Source organism: Chanos chanos, chromosome 8 (genome assembly GCF_902362185.1).
Source record: "Chanos chanos chromosome 8, fChaCha1.1, whole genome shotgun sequence".
Lineage (NCBI taxonomy): Eukaryota > Metazoa > Chordata > Actinopteri > Gonorynchiformes > Chanidae > Chanos > Chanos chanos.
Window position 1 is genome coordinate 46,661,255 of NC_044502.1, and position 19,935 is coordinate 46,681,189.

General features: G+C 42.7%; 3 protein-coding genes across 3 annotated transcripts; 1 reads left to right on the forward strand and 2 right to left on the reverse strand.

Moving 5' to 3' along the window:
• Positions 1–759: 759 nt before the first annotated feature.
• LOC115818895 (hairy/enhancer-of-split related with YRPW motif protein 1-like) lies at positions 760–2,965 on the forward strand. The gene is made up of 5 exons (XM_030782396.1): positions 760–921; positions 1,118–1,193; positions 1,276–1,359; positions 1,476–1,557; positions 1,794–2,965. Exons 1-5 carry the CDS (start codon positions 836–838, stop codon positions 2,438–2,440), a joined length of 975 nt encoding a protein of 324 aa, XP_030638256.1. The 5' UTR covers positions 760–835; the 3' UTR covers positions 2,441–2,965.
• A 3,752-nt stretch (positions 2,966–6,717) lies between these two features.
• Positions 6,718–10,908, reverse strand: stmn2a (stathmin 2a). The gene is made up of 5 exons (XM_030782071.1): positions 10,890–10,908; positions 8,207–8,302; positions 7,718–7,893; positions 7,079–7,270; positions 6,718–6,777 (listed from the first exon to the last, which is right to left on the reverse strand). Exons 1-5 carry the CDS (start codon positions 10,906–10,908, stop codon positions 6,718–6,720), a joined length of 543 nt encoding a protein of 180 aa, XP_030637931.1.
• Positions 10,909–11,572: 664 nt separating this feature from the next.
• upp1 (uridine phosphorylase 1) lies at positions 11,573–17,969 on the reverse strand. Its single transcript, XM_030782012.1, has 8 exons — positions 17,879–17,969; positions 17,579–17,626; positions 16,911–17,022; positions 16,536–16,694; positions 15,919–16,033; positions 14,724–14,933; positions 13,512–13,658; positions 11,573–12,577 (listed from the first exon to the last, which is right to left on the reverse strand). Exons 2-8 carry the CDS (start codon positions 17,620–17,622, stop codon positions 12,423–12,425), a joined length of 942 nt encoding a protein of 313 aa, XP_030637872.1. The 5' UTR covers positions 17,623–17,626; positions 17,879–17,969; the 3' UTR covers positions 11,573–12,422.
• Positions 17,970–19,935: the final 1,966 nt, after the last annotated feature.

Genomic DNA, 19,935 nt, shown 5'->3' on the forward strand with positions numbered 1-19,935 from the left:
AAAACGTTCTTCCTGTGTAGGTCCATTTCGCTTTACTTGAGGTAAGTTAGCAAATCCCAAAACTATTTTAGAACACGCAGAACATGAGGAGCAGGTGAAGAAACAATTCAGAAAACGACAGAGACTTTCTGCTCTTAACCACTGTAATAATATCTTCCATTTACAAACACATAGAACATGAAACATATTCTTCCTTATGCAGGTCCTTTCCTTTCTTATCTATTTCTGTTTATGAAGTTTCGCAATGAGTCTGAATTCAGTTGACTGGGGTTAAGGTACATGAAACGTCAGGTCTTCGGCTTGAAAACCCACTATTCTCCTCTCACCCAGACTGCTTGTTTGCGTTGGCAGTCTGCAAAAAAAGATTGTTTTCTCAGTCTGTGTTGTAATGACTAACCGATCTGTCCTCACACTGCCATTACCGCCTTCAGTTCTCATGGGTAAATTCACTACAATCAACCTTGTTCAAAATCTGTTTGGTGTTTCCACTGAAATACGTGCGCGTTTTTTTCTCTGTGATATACAGTAATACCAAAAACAGGTTTGTTTGCTTGAATGAATAGATTTGGGTAAGACTAGTTTATCAACCCCTCCCAGGTGAAATTAGAATAAACACTGTCACTCAAAGCTAATCATGCTTATCATAGGTCCAACACATACACAGAGCCAGCCCACTCCCCGCCCTGTTCATCCAGCGAGAGATGAAAATAGTACCGTGGGAAAGTCGCCCGGCGTTTTAAAGAGGCGACAACAGAAAAAACCAACACGGACGGAGGGCTGTGTCTCAGCGTGCGAAGTGGAGAACTATTTGTAAGAACCGCAGTTTGCTGACAAAATGAAACGGAATCATGATTACAGTTCATCAGACAGTGAAGTGGACGAAAACCTCGAGCTGGAGAAGGAAAGCACTGATGAAAATGGGTAAATTACAGTAATGATCAAAAATAACATCCAAAAATGAATGAGATTTTAGGTAGAATTGTTCCAGCGTGTCAAAATATCTCAGTCTTTTGAACTTCCATCTCAAGGAATTTGACATTTGCATTTTTAAAATTTAAATTTTAAATCTGCATCACACTTTGAGATTCTGGTGTCTGATATATATTTTATCTTTCAGAAATCTTTGTTCTCCAAATGGTTCCTCGTCGCCGTCCACAACCACCCAAGTTCAGGCCAGAAAACGCCGCAGAGGAGTGCGTAATGCAGAAGTTGTGCGATTTAGTCTTATCGGGACTAACTTTTCAACGATTTAATTTGTTTGTTTTGTTCTTACAGATTATCGAGAAACGACGACGGGACCGAATCAATAACAGTTTGTCCGAACTACGACGACTGGTGCCCAGCGCACTGGAGAAACAGGTACAGCTCCCTACGCGCTCCGTCTTTTTCTCTCAATACAAATAAGAGAATTAAACGAAATTATTCCGAGTTTTTAATTCCAAGACCAGATCAACTAAAGAATTTTATGTTTCCAGGGCTCTTCAAAGCTTGAGAAGGCAGAAATTTTACAGATGACGGTCGATCACTTGAAGATGCTCCACGCGGCAGGAGGCAAAGGTAAGAGTTCACTCCGTACCAAGAGAGCAGACAGAGCGCCAGGCAAAGCTAAGGGCAATCTGCACGTTTTCACGCTCCATTTTATTTTTAGTCCTGGCTGAGTTCTGGAACACCCAAGTGGTTCTTAACTGTACTTAACTTTATCGAGAGAATGAACTTCAATTCGTTTGTCCTGTTTTTCTCGTTTGGTGGTTTTCAATGCGCCATTTGATGAATCGTATCTTTTTTCTCTCAAGGCTTCTTTGACGCCCATGCTCTAGCGATGGACTACCGTATTCTGGGATTCAGGGAATGCCTCGCGGAGACCGCGCGCTACCTCAGCATTATGGAAGGTCGGGACACGGCGGACGCCCTCAGGCTACGTCTGGTCTCCCACTTGAGTAACTACGCCTCACACAGGGAGGCACAGTCTGGACTGGGGCACTTAGTTTGGGGGTCTACATTTGGGACACCCCCATCTCACCTCGTGCACCACCCCCTCCTCCAACAGCAGCAAGGCCAGATCTCCAGCAGTACCAGCAGTCCATCTTCATCTTCATCATCAGCAGCTGCAGCGGCGGCAGCATCGTCGCCATCTTCATCATCATCATCTTCATCATTGTCCATGACATCATCGTCGGCAGAGACTGCGGCCCTCAGGCTGACGGGCATGACCCTGACAGACTCCAAACCCCAGCTCATATTAACCCCACACAGTCTAGCCCACAGCCTACCCATCCCCTCATCCAAACTCTCTCCTTCTCTCCTCTCCTCGTTCACTGCTGTCCCTCTCTCTCTCAGCGCGTTTCCTCTCCTCTCCCCCGCCACCCTCCCACCAGCCTCCACCCCCCCAGTGGGCAGGAAACCCTACCGACCCTGGGGCACCGAGATAGGAGCTTTCTGACCTCCTCTCGGACAGACTGAAGGCGACAGCTGTGCTGCTCGTGGCCAAACGCACGATTCGACGTCTCTCAGTCCCGTGACTGGAGGAGACGCTGAAGAGGAGATGACAATGGGCCAGTTTTATATGTGAAATATATTGACGTATGATTTTGTTTTTGTGTTTTTTTTAACATGTGCTGACTTTTTTCTGGGTAATTTTAAGTCAAATATGTTTGTTTATCGTCCAGTTTGTGTCATGATGGATGAGTCTGTGAGAAAAGAGCTGTTTTTTGTGTGAAAATTTCTAGGTCACACTGGTTTATGGAAAGAGAAGCGTTTGGTTTTTTTCCTTGGTTACTCTAATGGACACTGTGAAACATGTGACCTCAATGCAACACAATGTGATTGTTAAACAGACTTTATAAAAGTCCCACGTCACCCAATACCCTTCCAGTCTATGCATTATGTGGTGTTGTGAAGAAAGTGTTTGTTTTGGGGTTTTTTTTGTAATGGTTGAAAGTACTTGTTTGAGACTTGACAGCTGTGTCATTTTTTATTGTAAATAAAAGAGTGGCGAATAAACATGGCTGACCTTTTTTGTCAGTTAAAGCTGGTTTGTGTTGTTTTTAATGAAGCACTTACGCTCTTCCATGGCATATTTACAAATATGTATCCATTAACAATCACCCAGTGACGCTGGAACGATATTTCAAGGTATGTAGATCCTGATATAATTTGAGGATGTATTATAGTGGCCAATCCAGACCTCTTCCCGGAGAGAACAAGAGAAGAACAGAGAGGAAGTGAAAATGACCACATTAATGAACTTTGGTCATTTTTGGTCTTCAGTTTATAAAATTCACCATAGATTTCTAAAGCAGTTCTGAACACTTTATGAGATGAATGTCTGACGGGTAGATGATGAGAGGATTTTCTTTTAATATTGGAGAGCTGTAAGTATGTTTTAATATTGGAGAGGTGTAAGTATGTTTGAATGTTGGAGAAATGTAAGTATGTTTGAATGTTGGAGAGATGTGAGTATGTTTGAATGTTGGAGAGATGTGAGTATGTTTGAATGTTGGAGAAATGTAAGTATGTCTTAATCTTGGAGAAATGTAAGTATGTTTTAATATTGGAGAGGTATAAGTATGTTTGAATGTTGGAGAAATGTAAGTATGTCTGAATGTTGGAGAGATATAAGTATGTTTTAATCTTGGAGAGATGTGAGTATGTTTGAATGTTGGAGAGGTATAAGTATGTTTTAATGTTGGAGAAATGTAAGTATGTTTGAATGTTGGAGAGATGTAAGTATGTTTGAATGTTGGAGAGATGTAAGTATGTTTGAATGTTGGAGAGATGTGAGTGTGTTTGAATGTTGGAGAGATGTGAGTATGTTTGAATGTTGGAGAGATGTGAGTATGTTTGAATGTTGGAGAGATGTGAGTGTGTTTGAATGTTGGAGAGATGTGAGTATGTTTGAATGTTGGAGAGATGTGAGTATGTTTGAATGTTGGAGAGATGTGAGTGTGTTTGAATGTTGGAGAGATGTGAGTATGTTTGAATGTTGGAGAGATGTGAGTGTGTTTGAATGTTGGAGAGATGTGAGTGTGTTTGAATGTTGGAGAGATGTGAGTGTGTTTGAATGTTGGAGAGATGTGAGTATGTTTTATGATGTAAGAGACATGTCAGTGTAAGACACAGAGACTGAACTCCAGAAGGCTCAGGACCCCATTACAAACTCCACAGGAAGTGGTTCAGGAAATCCTCAACAATGGCCGTTTGACCCCATGAATTCACACCAGAGTCACTGTGGGAACAAGGCCCAATGCTGTGCGTGTGAGTGTGTGTCACAGGAAGAAAGGAAGAGAGAGAGAGAGAGAGAGAGAGAGAGAGAGAGAGAGAGGAGTAGAGAGATAAATTATAACTTGCACCAAATGTTGAGAACATTGCCAAGAGGACCAGATTTTCTCTCCTCACAAAATTGTTTTCAGTCTTTTAATTCAGTCTCTACACTGTGGTCCCTGAGGGTACACTTCTGACTTAATGTTGCTTTGGTGAGGAGGTTCAGCAAGCACCAATATAACGTAAACTTAGTGCCACCTGCTGGTATCTTTGGGGAAATGCAAGCAGCAAAACATGCTCGTGCTGCCTTCTCCTTATTTAGGTAAAGTGACACAGAGAAGGTGGAGCATTGTCAGGCAGAAGTCTTAAGGACTACAGCACCTGATACTTTAGTGGCTGACAGTTTAGTAGTTTTAACAGCACGAGTAGGCATCAGTGAACTGACGGATCAAACACTTCGTTTAGTTATAACTGAACATGATGGATGTTTCACATACCGTCTCTTGTACTAACTGCACAATTATGAAATTATATTAAATATGCATTCTTTGCACTCACAAGACAAGAATAGCTTTCTCACTGTAGTATACAGGCTCAGCGGTAACGGAAATGATCCGATGGCCAGGAGGTTGTGCTTTCAAACCCGAAACACGATGCTTCAATGCTAATATAGCTCTCACCCCCCCTACCCCCCCCCCCCCCGCAACCCCCCCCAACCCCCCACCCAATAGTTCTTTTGTTTTCAGTTCATTCACCAAAAAGGACATCAAGAAATAAACACAATATTCACAGAACCCCAAAATCTTTATTCACCAAAGTTTGCACACAGAGAGATGGAGGAGGAAGAAAAAACACCAGTAGGCAGCGAGAAGATGCGAGAGCAGGCATATTTAAAGAGAGAGAGAGAGAGAGAGAGAGAGAGAGAGAGGAGAGGACATGTGTCCACAGTCATCTGATGTGTATCTGGGCTCCAATGTCACTTCAGTGGAGAGGAAAGACACGTGGTTTAACACCCTCACTAAACACACACACACACACACACATTCATACACACACACACACATTCATACACACAAATACACACTACAACGCCCATACAGCCTAAGGTATGTCAAACGTTGGCTCTAGAGTGGTTGAAACAAGGAGAACTCTAATACATTCCACTTTAAGGATGTTACAAATGTTAACTGGCCAAAAGATGACAGAACATTCAGGAGGATTTGCCTCTCCATGTAGTGAGTGCGTTGTTGTGATGAATAATGTTTAGCTTTCAATGCAGATTCTCTCAGTGCAATGACGCTCAGTGTTAGGGGAGGACCACCAGTTTCACGTCACACCATCAGTACGGAAAAAGCAAAGACAGGTAAGTGTTCAAAACCGGTCTCACGAGGAGAATGCGGATTTTTGACATGATTTGATATCTGTACGTTTAGGAACAGGTTATGTCAAAAAGTGTGCAGCATAAAAAGAGAAATGACCAAAACACAGTCAGTCAGAGGAGTGAGAGCGCAGCTACGGTAATGCCTTGTCTAAACGGTTCTTTTTCACCCAGAACACACACACAAAACACTTATCTCACTTAAACTATTACTAAGAATGTGAACGTTTGAAGCAGTTTGTCAGACAGAGCTTTTATCAATGTTTTCATTACATATGAGAATAAACAAACTGTTTATTGTATGTGTGTGTGCATTTGCATGTGCGTGCGCGTGTGTGTGTGCATGTGTGTGCGTGTGTGTGCGTGTGTGTGTGTGTGTGTGTGTGTGTGTGTGTGAGGGTCAAGGATTTGATTCCAGCTGCCCGTTTTTTTGCATTCTTCACAAAGACACACAGAAACTCAGATCATTGTCATTAAAACACTGCAGGCGTAAGCACAGCGCTTACTCACAACACCAAAGCCTTCTCTTCACATACACTGCCAAAGCTTCTGAGCCAATCCGTCAACAAAAACAATCAACTGGCAAACAAATTAAAACACTTTTTCATGGGTACAACTGACATGTTTTTGATGTCATTCAATCTGATTGACAGACAGATAGAAAGACAGATAGATAGATAGATAGATAGATAGATAGATAGATAGATAGATAGATAGATAGATAGACAGATAGATAGATAGATAGATAGATAGATAGATAGATAGATAGATAGATAGATATAAAAATTATGTATTTACAAAATAATACTTGCGTGTTTACAATATGAAATCAAGCAAATTCATTCAAACTGTAGGGGAGTGTGATACTAGTAACTGTCTGGCTGGATAATATTGATGAAGAAAGTGTATATGTGTGTGTATGTGTATGCATGTGTGTGTGTGTGTGTATATGTGTATGTGTATGTGTGTGTGGGGGGGAGGTGGGTGGGATGGGGGGCAGGACAGCGCGCCCCTCCGGTCCCCAGGCCTGCAGGGTGGGGTCAGGGTGTTGGCGTGAGGGGGGTGGACGGGCGGTAGCTTCACGCTGTTAGCTCTTCCCTCAGCTCCTTGTTCCTGCGCACCACCGCGGCATGTCTCTCCTGAGGGGAAAAACAAAATCAACCAGTCAGCTTTGGGAACATGGGAAACGTCACTTCGTTAGGTCAACTGGACTCACCCTCATCCCCCACGGGCTATATGTATTAAGATCATCAAAAATTAAAAGATGTTAAAGTGACAAATTTGATAGAACTGTTAAAATCGCTAACAAACCATACAGTCTTAACATTAAAGAACTTGTAGGCTCCTGTGGGTAACAGTCAAATAGGATCAAACCCTTCAGACTTGTGCAGTGTACATTTTGACATTGAGACACCTCATTAGTACCAATATTAAATTTACCCTCTCGTGGAGGCGCTCCATCAGGGCTGCGAGTTGTGCCTCGCGGTTCTCCTTGATCTGCTCCATCTTCAGGCAGAGCTTCTCCTCAGCCATTCTGCTAAAGTTGCTGTTTTCCTCCATGGCTTTGAGAAGCACATCCCTCTCATGCTCTCGCTTCTCAGCCAAAGCCTTCAGCACCTGGGCTTCCTGAGACTGCAGGGGAAAAGGCGTTAGCTAGTGTAAAATAGCCCTCTACATTAGCATGGTTAGCACAATGAGCAAACTGATTGCTGAGATTGAAAGATTCATTTGTGCCGTGTGTTCTTACTCCTAATGGAAAGGCCTAATGTTGATAAATGACCACTGAACATGCTAAAATTCAGTGATGGAAAAAAAACAAAACAAAACGCTGTGCTAGCCTAAGGCAGTAAGCTAATTTTAGCCAGCCAATGTCCTCATTACAGACTGTCACAAAGGGAGGCACATTCAACCTTGGCTCCAAATGCCAAAATCTCTGAGTTTACGCAAGACATGAAACACCTGAGGTATGCATCTTGCCCCATTTATGCATTCAGTCATAGAGAGCCTGCTAAGCTAACGCTAACACTGGGAAAACGCCATCGTTCAGTCCAAGCTTGGACTCAGAAAAACTCAACTCACTCTCCTTCGATCCTCAGCTGCCTCCAGTTTCTTCTGGATGTCCTCCAGAGAAACATCCCTCTTCTTGGGCGGAGAGGTGATGGTGTGGGAGGCATCGGACGTGGGCGAGGGAGGTTTGAGGATGACCTCAAAGGCCTGGCCAGAGGCCCGTTTGTTAATGGGCTTTACCTCCATATCTGTAAGGTATGGATATGTCAGAGATAAAGCACAAGGTCAGCTGTCGATAGCCACATCGCACATCAGTAAAGGTGCAGAGGATAATCAAGGTAATACATGTATTATTCAGTGTGGAAATCAAATTTAATATCTAAATATAACGTATCATTGAATAACATATTAATGTCAACAGTGTTTTTCATATGTAGTGTCTTATTATTCATATCCAATAAAAGAGACTTTGCATCTTATGAGCCTTGTGGATATAGGATTTTATGCATTACATTTATGAATTAAAAGAAAAAACACAGAGATTTGTGAAGTAATTCTCACCTTCAAATTCACAGACAAGGTTTTTGCGTGTTTCCGGATAGAGACAGGAGCAAATGAGTGAGAAGACAGACAGCTCCTTCATCTTCTCCTTGTATGCTAAACAACAGAACATCCTCATGTTAGTTATGGTTCCTCTAGACTGGAGTCATTTCAAGTCAAAATATTCCAGTTTAAATGCAGACTGGAGTGTGTGGTCTCTAAGTCACTGTATCTTAGTTTGTCTTTGAATTTATTTGTTACTTTCAGCCACCTGAGGGGAAACTGTTGTCACGTGAGGCTAAGACTCAGGTCTGAGTTTTCATTGGCTAATTGGATGACATCATCTGTACTAAGTCAGGCCTAAATCCAGACTTCTGATTGGCTCAAACATTACCAATTTTAGTCTCTCTTGCTGACAGTTACCGAAAAGTGGCTGACAGTAAAAACCTGGATCTTAACCAATGTATGACGGTCCCATCCACTCAGCATTAACTAATTGAAGGACTAAAATGCTGAGTGAGTATCAGAGAGTACATGACACACAATATTAAATCACAGCTTTCCACTATTTCTCATCATCTGGAATGAACTGGCTGACACAGCGCTGTAACAATGACCTATCGCAATAGCTTTGCAATCCCCCCCCATTACCTGAGCCCTATGAGAAATGTCTTCCTGAATAACGGCTGATGACAGGGGAAACATTAAATTTTTTAAAGTCCATCAGTGAACCATCTGTTTTAAAGCAGGAAATGCAGGCTGAAAGGCCCAACAATCTTTTCATTACCATAAAAATTGTTTTACAGCCGTTTACAGGCGGTGTGGTCTTGCGGCTACTGACTGAGAGATGAGAGTCTGGGAGACACAGAGCTATGGCAACCGCTGGCTCAGAATGGACATTCTCACAAATGGACTTCACATCGTCTCATGAAAAATGCACGAGCGGCTAATGATCCTGTCCATTTAGCAGTGCTCTGCCATGCGTTTGGGCGTCCCAGACCCTCCCCCGCTAACTGCCTTCCCTTTGCGCAATTTCAACAATAATGATCTCAAACCCAACGTGACACAGGCAAACCCTCACCACACCGAGGTAACAAAGGCTAAGCTACCCCCCACCCTGCGCTTCCGTGTCAACCAGTGGCTCTGAATTGTCAATACTGATTAGCGTAGCACTGCAAAAAGGTCACCATGTGGATTGCTCTATAGCCGCAGGGCTGGCCAGCCTCCCGGACTCTGTCTGCTCTGACAGCCCGGCCTGTTTCACCCACGGTGGTCTTCACAAATACACCAGGCCTGGACCAGAGCAGCCCCGGGTGGGGCAGAACTGGTCAGGACACCCAGGAAGACTGTGTCATGACAGAGTGTCCAATAAGTAAGCACATAGTGTGTTTGGTATAAAGGTAACAGTGAACTGTACGAGGCCACAGAATTACATCTTCTCTACGTGATGTAGGGTCACTGAGTCCAAACTCAGCTAATACCCTCATAGGCTCTGTCTATAGTGAATGTAACAGGAAATGCACTGCACTGTAAGATCCGACAGGCCTCCAGAAGGCTGGAGAGAAATGAAAAATCCTTTTTATTTCTGAACAAAGGGATAAAATCGTTACTATTTTGTTCCCATCACCTTCAGTCGGCTCTGATTGTGTCCTAAACTAACCAGAGACGATCACCGTCTGAATGTTGACAGACTATTCAGTGTCTACGCAGATACGACTCAAACATCTGTGAAAAAAACTGTTCAAATATTAAATAAAATCTTTGACTATTATTAGTTTTATTTTACCTCATTTCTCATTATTATTTCATTAAAAAAGAGGGGAGGGGCCGTATGTCTACACTATTTGATCTTCACATTTCTGTTTATGTGAACGATCATAAATATTAATCAAAAAAAGGCCCATATGTCGTTATAGCCAAGTCAGTGTCTGTATAAAAAACATATAAATGTACATATAGGATCAGTTAAAGACAATACAAAAATTTTTTTTTTAGTATTTTGGTTCAAAGTAAGATGGAAAAAGCTGTTTAAAATAATCGGATGCGTAAATCATTCAGACTGGGATCCACCAAACCTGGGAGACCACAACAATAAACGGACCGCCGACATCATTTCTGTTTATTCACCGAATAAAACCATGTGCGATTATTTCAACTGAACAAGTGGCGAAATAAAACAGAAAAATCTGTCTACAATCATGATGGTCTGGCCCCAATCTGTGATTTTCGATCGGGTTTGCCAGAGATGCTAAGATGCCGGTTCGTTGGGTGGGGTCTCTCTCTGCATTATGCTGTGGAAGATGAAGTCGCGCCACAGCGGCAGGTGCGGCATCGTAAAAAATGTTGTCATGTGCATTTTCTATCGAGAAATATATCTAAAATCTCAACAAAATGAAGAAAGACGAATATAATCTGTAAAACTGGTCTTCGTTTACTGATCAGTTACGACTACTGTAATTCATCCTACCATTAAATTGATGCCATAATATTTTCATCAAGAGATGAAATATTTCCATAATAGTTTTGTATTTGAAAAAGAATGCACGCCCAGAAGAAATAATGCATTTATACGAGTGTAGACGGATCGCAGTTACAACTGACTTGCCATATTAAGTCGTCATCTGAAATCCTGAAAGCATATCCTCTTTATGCGAATTTGCAGCTATAAATTCAAGACATCCAAATACACAAAATCCATTCTTACCAACTGCAGTTTTGGCCATTGCTGTGGTTGTCTTTTACCCTTCAAAAAGAGCCCGAAACGTTTGCAGGTCCTGTCGGCACAATAAGAAAGGATGCTTTAAGGCACTGAGTCAGCAGAGCACAATACGGTCTGTGCGCGCAGAAAGGGAGCGGTTAAGAATTATGAGCGTCCACGCGCGGCAACCGATTGGCCCGTGCACCTATTTGGGCTGACTCGTGCACTGACGCGCATCGCATCCCGTGTATATATTGAAGCAGAAACACTCTCACATGAGGCCTGGATTTAAATATCTGCTGAAAACTGTAAACGATGTGCTCCATAATAGTCATAAACTACCACACAGAATGAAGCGCTGTCTTGAATTTAACCGTTATTTATTTTCTTGGCGTACTGTGACGATTCATACTGTGAGAATAACGGGCAGTGACCAGACTGCCACAGTGATCAAAGCCTGTATTGCGGTGATATAGGTCTTTGGGATAAGACATGACACAGCTTTTCCTCTGCTGGCTTAATCCAATTCACCTCAGAGGAAACTAGACACTGTAGAGCATTTGGCTGTCAGACCAATGACAATACTGTAAGTTTTCAGCGCACCCATATTTGAAGCTGTGCACACAAGTGGTGGAACAGACTCAGGCCAAACACATGATTGTGAAAAATGGCAGTTATTTATTTCCCAGGGATGCGGCGTTTATCGACGTAATAGCACCGCTTGTTAAAACACTTTTATGAATTCTCATGTCAAATATGGCTTTCAAACTACAGGGTTCTTCAATGAATTTCGTAAGACATTTGTGACTTCATCCTTATGGTCCGTATCAACACATTAGTTTGGAGAAATACATTAAAAACACACACATATTCCTGAATACAAATCCAAAATACAGTGGTTAATGGGTTACATGTGAACAATGCTAATCTTTGGCCCACTGTCAAGACACAGACTGAAACAATCAAATCTTTGCAGCGGGATGGTCCCTTTTCTCCATTCAGTCATCCTCTCATCAGCAGCAATGGTAATGTCATTAATACATGACCAACAACTAATGAAATAAATATCCTCTTGTAAAACAAAACAACAAACAACTTGATTCATTACAGTACGAGCAGGTGAGACTTCCCACCAGGTAACCACAATCCTATGAGATTTGGTTCCAGCCCTAATTTGAAAACACCTGGATTCTGCTGTATTCAGGTATCCTCAGGACGCCTGACAAACCGGAGCAGGTGTGTTTGCCCAGATCTGAAGTCAAACCCTGTATATACAATGACTATTTGACAGAACGTTCTGTAACCAGACCTGATATTCAGTGCATAAACATGCCTGACATGTTTTCAGTCAGGTCCTGGGAGTGTTACTGTGTGACAGCTGAAGTCAGTGCTCAGCATGTGTGATATATATGAAGCATTTAAGCAATTAAAATAACCTTGAATCTTGATCTGTATGAAAAGCTATCTGCATTATTCATCTCTCAGGGAGCTGATCTGCTGGACGGTGGTGCTCTTCCTATCCAAACTGAAACACCTTCCTCAGCACGAGCTTTTCTTGGCCACGTTGAGCTTCTTTTTGATGTAGGTGCCCACAAGGATCTGTGGCCGTAGCTGGTAGTTCTGGAGAACGTCGTGCGAGCTGGTCAGCTGGTCTCCTTTCTGGCGGTCCAGCAGAGTCACACACACCACGGCCGCTTGGGACAGCAGGGGACACACATCCGTGTTAGCGTCTGCTTTTGCGCCGTGCAGATACACAGCTTCCACACGGAATACTCAGATACTGTTAAATCAACACTATCAAGTTTCAAGCTTTATTGTCATTTACTACATAACAATGTGGACATCATTATCAGTAACGAAATTCTTGGGCTCGGGGCCAGCTCAGCTTGCACAATGTAGTAAGTAGATAATAATAAAAACAATAAAAGGTAAATATAAAGGTAATATAAAGAGATATATATAAAAAGGAAATATATACATGTGAAATAAATAGAGGAAAGTGACATCTGGGTCATGTAGATCCGTTTTTTGTTTATATAATCCACACTCACCAGAGTAAATCTATTCTGAGTTATATGCAGGTGCAAATGGATTTAAAATAACTCTGAAATGAACTCTGTGGAAATTTTACTCTGAAAAAACAACACTCGGCTAGCATGCTGTGTTATCAGAGCTGGGTATTATGTATTTAATATGGATATATGAGCTTCATTTACACCGATAAAGTCATGCAACACTAACAATACACTAATTAACTAAACTAATAAAAAAACTCAACTACAATACCACACAATTAAAAAAAAACAATCAGTCAACTCTCTCATTTATTCCACTGACAGTATGACTGTAGCAGGGTGTAGTTTTCTAGGAAACTGCTCTAAGATTCGCTCTAAGTTTGTTCATGGAATTAAGCGTACACACTTAATACCTGAAATATACCTCCTATAACTACATCAATTTTATTTCTGGTGAGGGGAAAAAAAATATATATATATATATATATTTTTTCTTCTTGATTAATCTCTATGTGACAACACATGCCAGGCTCCTTCACAGAGAGGCCCTCAGTGAATCTATACCAGACTGCTGTGAGATGGTCAGTGTGTCATCAGAAAAAGACATTTTCACCTCGTAAGTTGCTGAGTTTGCACATGGCGGCGAACACGGACGACTCCATCTCAATGTTTCGCACCCCTGCGGCGTAGGCCTCGGCCAGATAGTTCTGCTTGTCCTCCTCAGTGTATGAGCAGAACGCTCCGTCCAGACGGGCCTGGCCTGTCCAATCAGAACCACATTTGAAAAAGAGACTTCAGTATCAGCGCGATGTCGATATTACAGCAGATCACTTTCAGACGGACAAAAGAGCCCACGTCCAGTGAATGAGATTAAGAGATGATAGAGAACATTATTAAAGCCAGCTTAAAAGAATTCATATGACTGAAGCAACTCAGACATCAAAGCTTTCATTCATTATCTATGTAAACTAATATTCGTAAAGCAAATATGCGTTTCCACGTTATTTTTAGTACGTGGTGGAGAAGGAAAAAAGAACAGGAAAGTTGAGGACGTTTTCGCAGGCTTTTTGCAGCTCTTAGTCTAGTTTAGTTTAGTTTATTTCAAACATGTTATATATATACATATATATTTTATGTACACAGTAAATGTGAGATTAGTGACAGGACTCTGTAACTCTCTGTGAGCCGTGTGATGTGAGATTCGTGACAGGACTCTGTGACTCTGTGAGCCGTGTGATGTGAGATTCGTGACAGGACTCTGTGACTCTCTGTGATCCGTGTGATGTGAGATTTGTGACAGGACTCTGTGAGCCGTGTGGCTCTTCAGTACCTCAGTGGCAGATGTTCTTATCTCTTGACCAACTTCTCATGGACATTAAAACATTAACAATTTCATGTTTTGTAGATTCAGGGCCCTCTATTTGATTTAAAGCTGTTATTTTGCCATGTCTTAAGAAGCACATTGACCTGTTTGACTTCTCACAATGTATCCATTAAACTCACAGCCCGCCAGTGGGCTATCTTCAGCCAATCACACGGCTCTGACTGGGCACACTGGTACATCATTCATGCGATGCACATTTCACATTCAAGTGCTACATTATAAAGCCCATGGGAATCCTCTATAGCAGGAAAACCTGAAAAAGGACTCGTGAGGGAACATTTGGTCCCCTAAACTAAATACCTATTTATTGATTTTCATAGATCCAGGTCTGTGCTTAGTTTTGTGTGGAGCATCAGCCTGCTCTTCCACGGTTCAGCTCCGTCATTCAGTCCAAGCACAAACCCACGGGTGCGGTTGTCTTGACTTGTGTGAGACCGATACCTTCGTAGAAATCCAGCGTGCACATCGTGCTGCCGATGACGGTGTCGAATTCCGCCAGCTCTTTGCTGCACTGGACGAGCTCCTCTGCCAGGTCGGCGTCCAGCTCGGTGCTCCGCACCACCGGCTTCCCCAGCACGACCTGCTCGAACCGAGGCTGGAACATGGCGTCCACCGACTGCTTCGTCACCACCACGGTGCCTGGGTCCAGACCTGAGGAGAACAGCCAATCATATTTCAAATTTTTCCCATTTGGCAGACAAGCTTAGACAGAGTGATCTACATATGACAGGACACAGCAACTTTGCTGGTGTTACACTAATTCTGTAAGTGTTGGGTGTGGAGTATTACAAAGGCTTTTCGGTGTTTGTGTAGTTCATAGTCACCAGAGAGAATGGTATTATGAAAGCATTGAAAAACAGCGCCCTCTTGCAAGAACTCATGGCACATCTAGGAAACTTTACACTGGAACAACACGACACTTATAATTCTCTTGTGTGATGTGTACCCCATCGCACTGGCCACACAGATTTTCTACCCCAGTTCACCCTGCAGCTGTGTGCTAGCACTGTAATCAATATACACCTGCCCCCTAACAATCAATACTGATCAAACCCAGTAGAGCAGCCTATAGGAGGCAGACAATGCCCTCCACTCACACCACAGGCTGCTTCCCGCATGGGCAGGGTGGTTCAATGAAGAGTAAAGCAGTGGGGGTGTGTGTGTGTGTGTGTGTGTGATGTAAGTGTGGGTGTGTGTGTGTGTGTGTGATGTAAGTGTGGGGGTGTGTGTGTGTGTGTGTGTGATGTAATCGTGGGTGTGTGTTGTAATCGTGGGGGTGTGTGTGTGTTGTAATCGTGGGGGTGTGTGTGTGTGTGTGTGTGTGTGTTGTAATCGTGGGTGTGTGTGTGTGTGTGATGCAAGTGTGTGTGTAAGTGTGTGTGTGTGATGCAAGTGTGTGCGTGTGTGTGTGCGTGTGTGTGCGTGTGTGTGCGTGTGTGTGTAAGTGTGTGTATGTGTGTGTGTGTGCGCGTGTGAGTGTGCGTGTGAGTGTGTGTGTGTGTGTGTAAGTGTGGGTGCGTGTGTGTGTGTGTGTAAGTGTGTGTGTGCGTGTGTGTGTGCGTGTAAGTGTGTGTGTGCGTGTGTGTGTGCGTGTGCGTGTGCGTGTGTGTGTGTAAGTGTGGGTGCAGGGACATGCCGATTCCACCGGAGGTCCCGATGCGGATGACGGTGACATCCGTGCAATGAGCGTGGTACAGCAGCTTTATCAGCTCATGCAGCATTATCGATATGGAGGGGATGCCCATCCCGTGCTAAAACACGCACACACACACACAGATCAAAAACACACACACACACACACACACATACAGATCAAAAACACACACACACACACAGGGAGAGAGGGAGGGAGAGAGAGAGAGATATTGCACATGTGCAGGCACAGAATCATCCACGTGACTGTTTTCACACTGAAGGTCTTATACACAACAGACAGCTCCTTAATGGCTACATGCCTGGTTTGTATTCTACCTGTCGCGGAAGTCGCTTTGGATAAAAGTGTCGACAAAATGAATAAGTGTAAATAATTAAGCTGCACCACAATTTGCAATGATACTTCCATTCCACACTAGTGTCCTAAAACAGTAAAAAAAAAAAAAAAGTTTCTCAGTTACTATGTTACCGTGGCAGTTACATTAAGAGCTCAGTCTGGAGTCCAGCAAAATTCATAGATCATATAATACAACTGTAAAAGCAGTAACAGAGATGCAGACACATGATCTGATACGACCTGAACAGAGAACCTGGACTCACGCTGACTGAGAGAACCGGCCCAACTTTATACATGGCGTAACGGTCAGTCCCAGCACAGATATTGGGGTACTCGGCCTTTGGGTTCGCCAGGCCCAGCTCACCAGCAATGTATTCAATGAATGATTTCATTCTCCATGGACTGCCACCAACACACACAAACTGTGAAAAGAAAAATCAAAATATACACTATGAAACTAGAATCATCCAGTTTGCTGTTTATTCATAAGTCAAATGATCTGAGGTTTGCATAACCATGACCACTGCTATCTGTAAAAGTGTAAAACAATTCAACCACACACTAGCTATTTCAAAGACAACCAGAAATCTCTTGGCTCATGTGAAAGCGTTGAGAGAGAAATATGAGGGAGATCTTACTTTAACATCTCCAAACATTGCCTGCAGGTCATGACTGGAGGTGCCCAGGTTAAAGTGGTAGAGAATATCCTCTTTCAGGCTCTGTAGGTGTGGATTATTCACACATATGGAGCTGAGGGGAAGGCATAAGCAATGACACTGGATTTAGGTTCCTCTGTACGATGGACTTCGGAATCTAGTGAATAATCCATGATGTAAGCAGAAACTGCAGATCATAACGTTCATATCTTCATAAAGCTAACTGAAACAGTCGACAGACTGTCTCTGCACAACTAAAACAGGAATTGTTCTTGGGAAGGGCTGCAATCTTTCGGTGTTAATCACTACTGCTACGTGCCAAGAATCAGGACCGTGAACCTGAGGCCGTGGTCTTCACACGACCTCCTGAAAACACCGCTCCCCGTTCCTACTAGTGCCATATTACAAGGTGTATAAGAACAGCAATGGGTATCTCGGATCAGAGTTTTTTTTTTTTTTTTTTGTAATTGTAACATTCCATACAGCTCATATTTCTCCACTAAAAACATGTTTCAGTCCCCGAACAGAGACATGGCCACACATCTGTCCCATACAGTCAATCACGTGGAGCAGACCTAGTTCATACAAGTAAATACACAAATGAATGAACAAATTGATTCTTTCTGCGTTTATCCTTCGGGAAAGCATACCTCTGATCAGCTCCGTTCTTCTCGTCCGCACGTCCGGGTGACATTTTTCTGAGTGCAAAGTAGGAGTAAGTCTCACAGAGCAACTTCTATCATCGCATATCGAGATTAAATTGCGTTTTATGCTCGTCGAGAAAAAAGGTTACAGATTTATATATTGTCGCAATGGGACAGCAATTTCACTGTTGCATTATCACAGACTTTATGACAATTACCACACAGTATTTCATTTAAATTGTCAACGGCACAAACTCGGATTCGTCAGTGCACATACATGACGAAAAGTCGATGAAATTGCCTTACCTTGACAAGGCTGACGGTCAGAAAAGCTAACTAATTCGCTGACTTCAAAGTTCCCGAGTTCAGTCCGGAGACTTGGGCGATGTTTCTGTCGTTAATAAATGTTGAACGGTTGAGGTATTTCGCAGTATTTACGATTTGGTTGCAGTAGCGCCACCCTTTAGGTAGTTGCTACGTGACTCTGCCTCATGAGTGCAAAGTGTATGCATCACAGTCTATGTTAGGGAAAGGATGCAGCGGGATGCGGGCGTGCGCAGATACAGCAGCGTTTACATGCGAACGACAGACCAGTTTGGTTTCAGCTGCTTTTCTAAAACATTTAAATGTCCCAGTTACAGCCCTAGTGGCCGGTCACCTACAGATGACATAAACATGCGTACATCAACTGATCATTACAAAAGTATCGTTCGTGCTAATCGCGCACCGATTCGTAATCTAGGTTTCGCAACTGTTGTTTTGATTTGAGTCAGTAGTACTACTTAACCAGCAGAATTTACACTGAAACTGAAAATAAAGTAGACTGTCAAATTCGCATGGTCTACAGTTAACTGTTATGTTTACATTATAAGTGGTGAATTCATCTAAGCATTTTGGATCATTGCTTAGAGGCAGTTAGTGAGAAAGACGTAGCCTAAACCAGACACGGTCCAGACAAAGTGTTTTTAATGAGAGTACAGAGGGGTGCAGGGTCCTGGGGTTAGACCTCCATTCACAAAAATCACTGGGCTAGGCTAGCGCGCAGTCGCTAGCGGAATAAGCTAATATAAGGGTAGAGGTGCAAATAAAGGGAAAGGGGTGCTACCAGAACTTATTCACAGACAGACAAAAAAACCCAAACGCTTTATGACGAGTTTGTTTTATACAAACAAGTGTTCATCTTGTCTTCAGAGGAACATAATCAAAAGAAAAAGCTTGTAAAGTGACATGAATGACAATACACAAACTCAAATAAAGAACACAGTTCCTTATGATACCGCGGCAAAGTCAACAAAACAGAGCACACAGTCACACTTTGGTAAACACTCTTCCGTCTTTACCGAACACCGCTGTCAAATAAAAATCTTTCTTGTACCTCCATGTTTCCATTGCATTGGTGTAGAGCTCCAAATCCGAAATACTCGACATATATTACCAAAAGCCAATAACTAGTGTTTCAACGTCATCGGACGTGAAGTCGGCATTAGCTGATGTCACACGGGCTCTGCTATTACGCTTAGCCAAGGTACGCTTGACCAACGTTAGCCAAGAGATGAAACGGGATAGTCGTGCGCTTTATATAACACGGTGAAAAGAGATCTGAGGGCTTTAGCCGGTTATCCTGTTCACTACATACCGCAGCATATTACAATCTATAGATTCTTTTGCAAATCTGACTATACCACAGCGCAATGCTTTCCAAATATATGTCCTACTGAGAAACCAAGGCAAGCATCTTGGTCAGACAAAGCTTGACCTTGGGGTGAGCTGACAGTTGGAGTTCGTGGTAACTGAAAGACATCAGACCAAACCCAGAGCATGCCTCATTGAGTCAGAGGTTGAAAATGTCATATTTCCAGAGTTTGACTAAGTGGTTCACAGTGAGGGTTTAAAATATAATTCTGTGGTGGATCTGAATGATGCATCAAATGCTGGACTGTTAGTGATAACAGCAAATCACAGATGGTACAATGGTATGTTTCAGCACATCAAAGTACAGCATCAGTTACAGCGACCAAAAAACTAAACATGTAATACCACAAACAGGCTACAAAATGAAAACAAATGACACTGTGAATGTCTTAAACAAAAACATATAATAATTTGGGCAATTGTTTAGACTCCAGAGCCCACAGTGCCTGGGTTTTTTTTTTGCAATGAATGTGCATCAGAGTGACATCCAGTGGCTTCGCTTGTGAATGGACCCTGCTTTCTTCAGAACTCTCCAGGGGAAAAAAAAAAAAAAGATTTTTGTCTGTCATTTGACCTGGCATTTGGTAGCCACAGGGAATGTGTTTTAGACCCAGTAGCATGTTCAGTAAAATACTGCCACTCAGAGGTCAGACAACCCTGAAAGACAATTA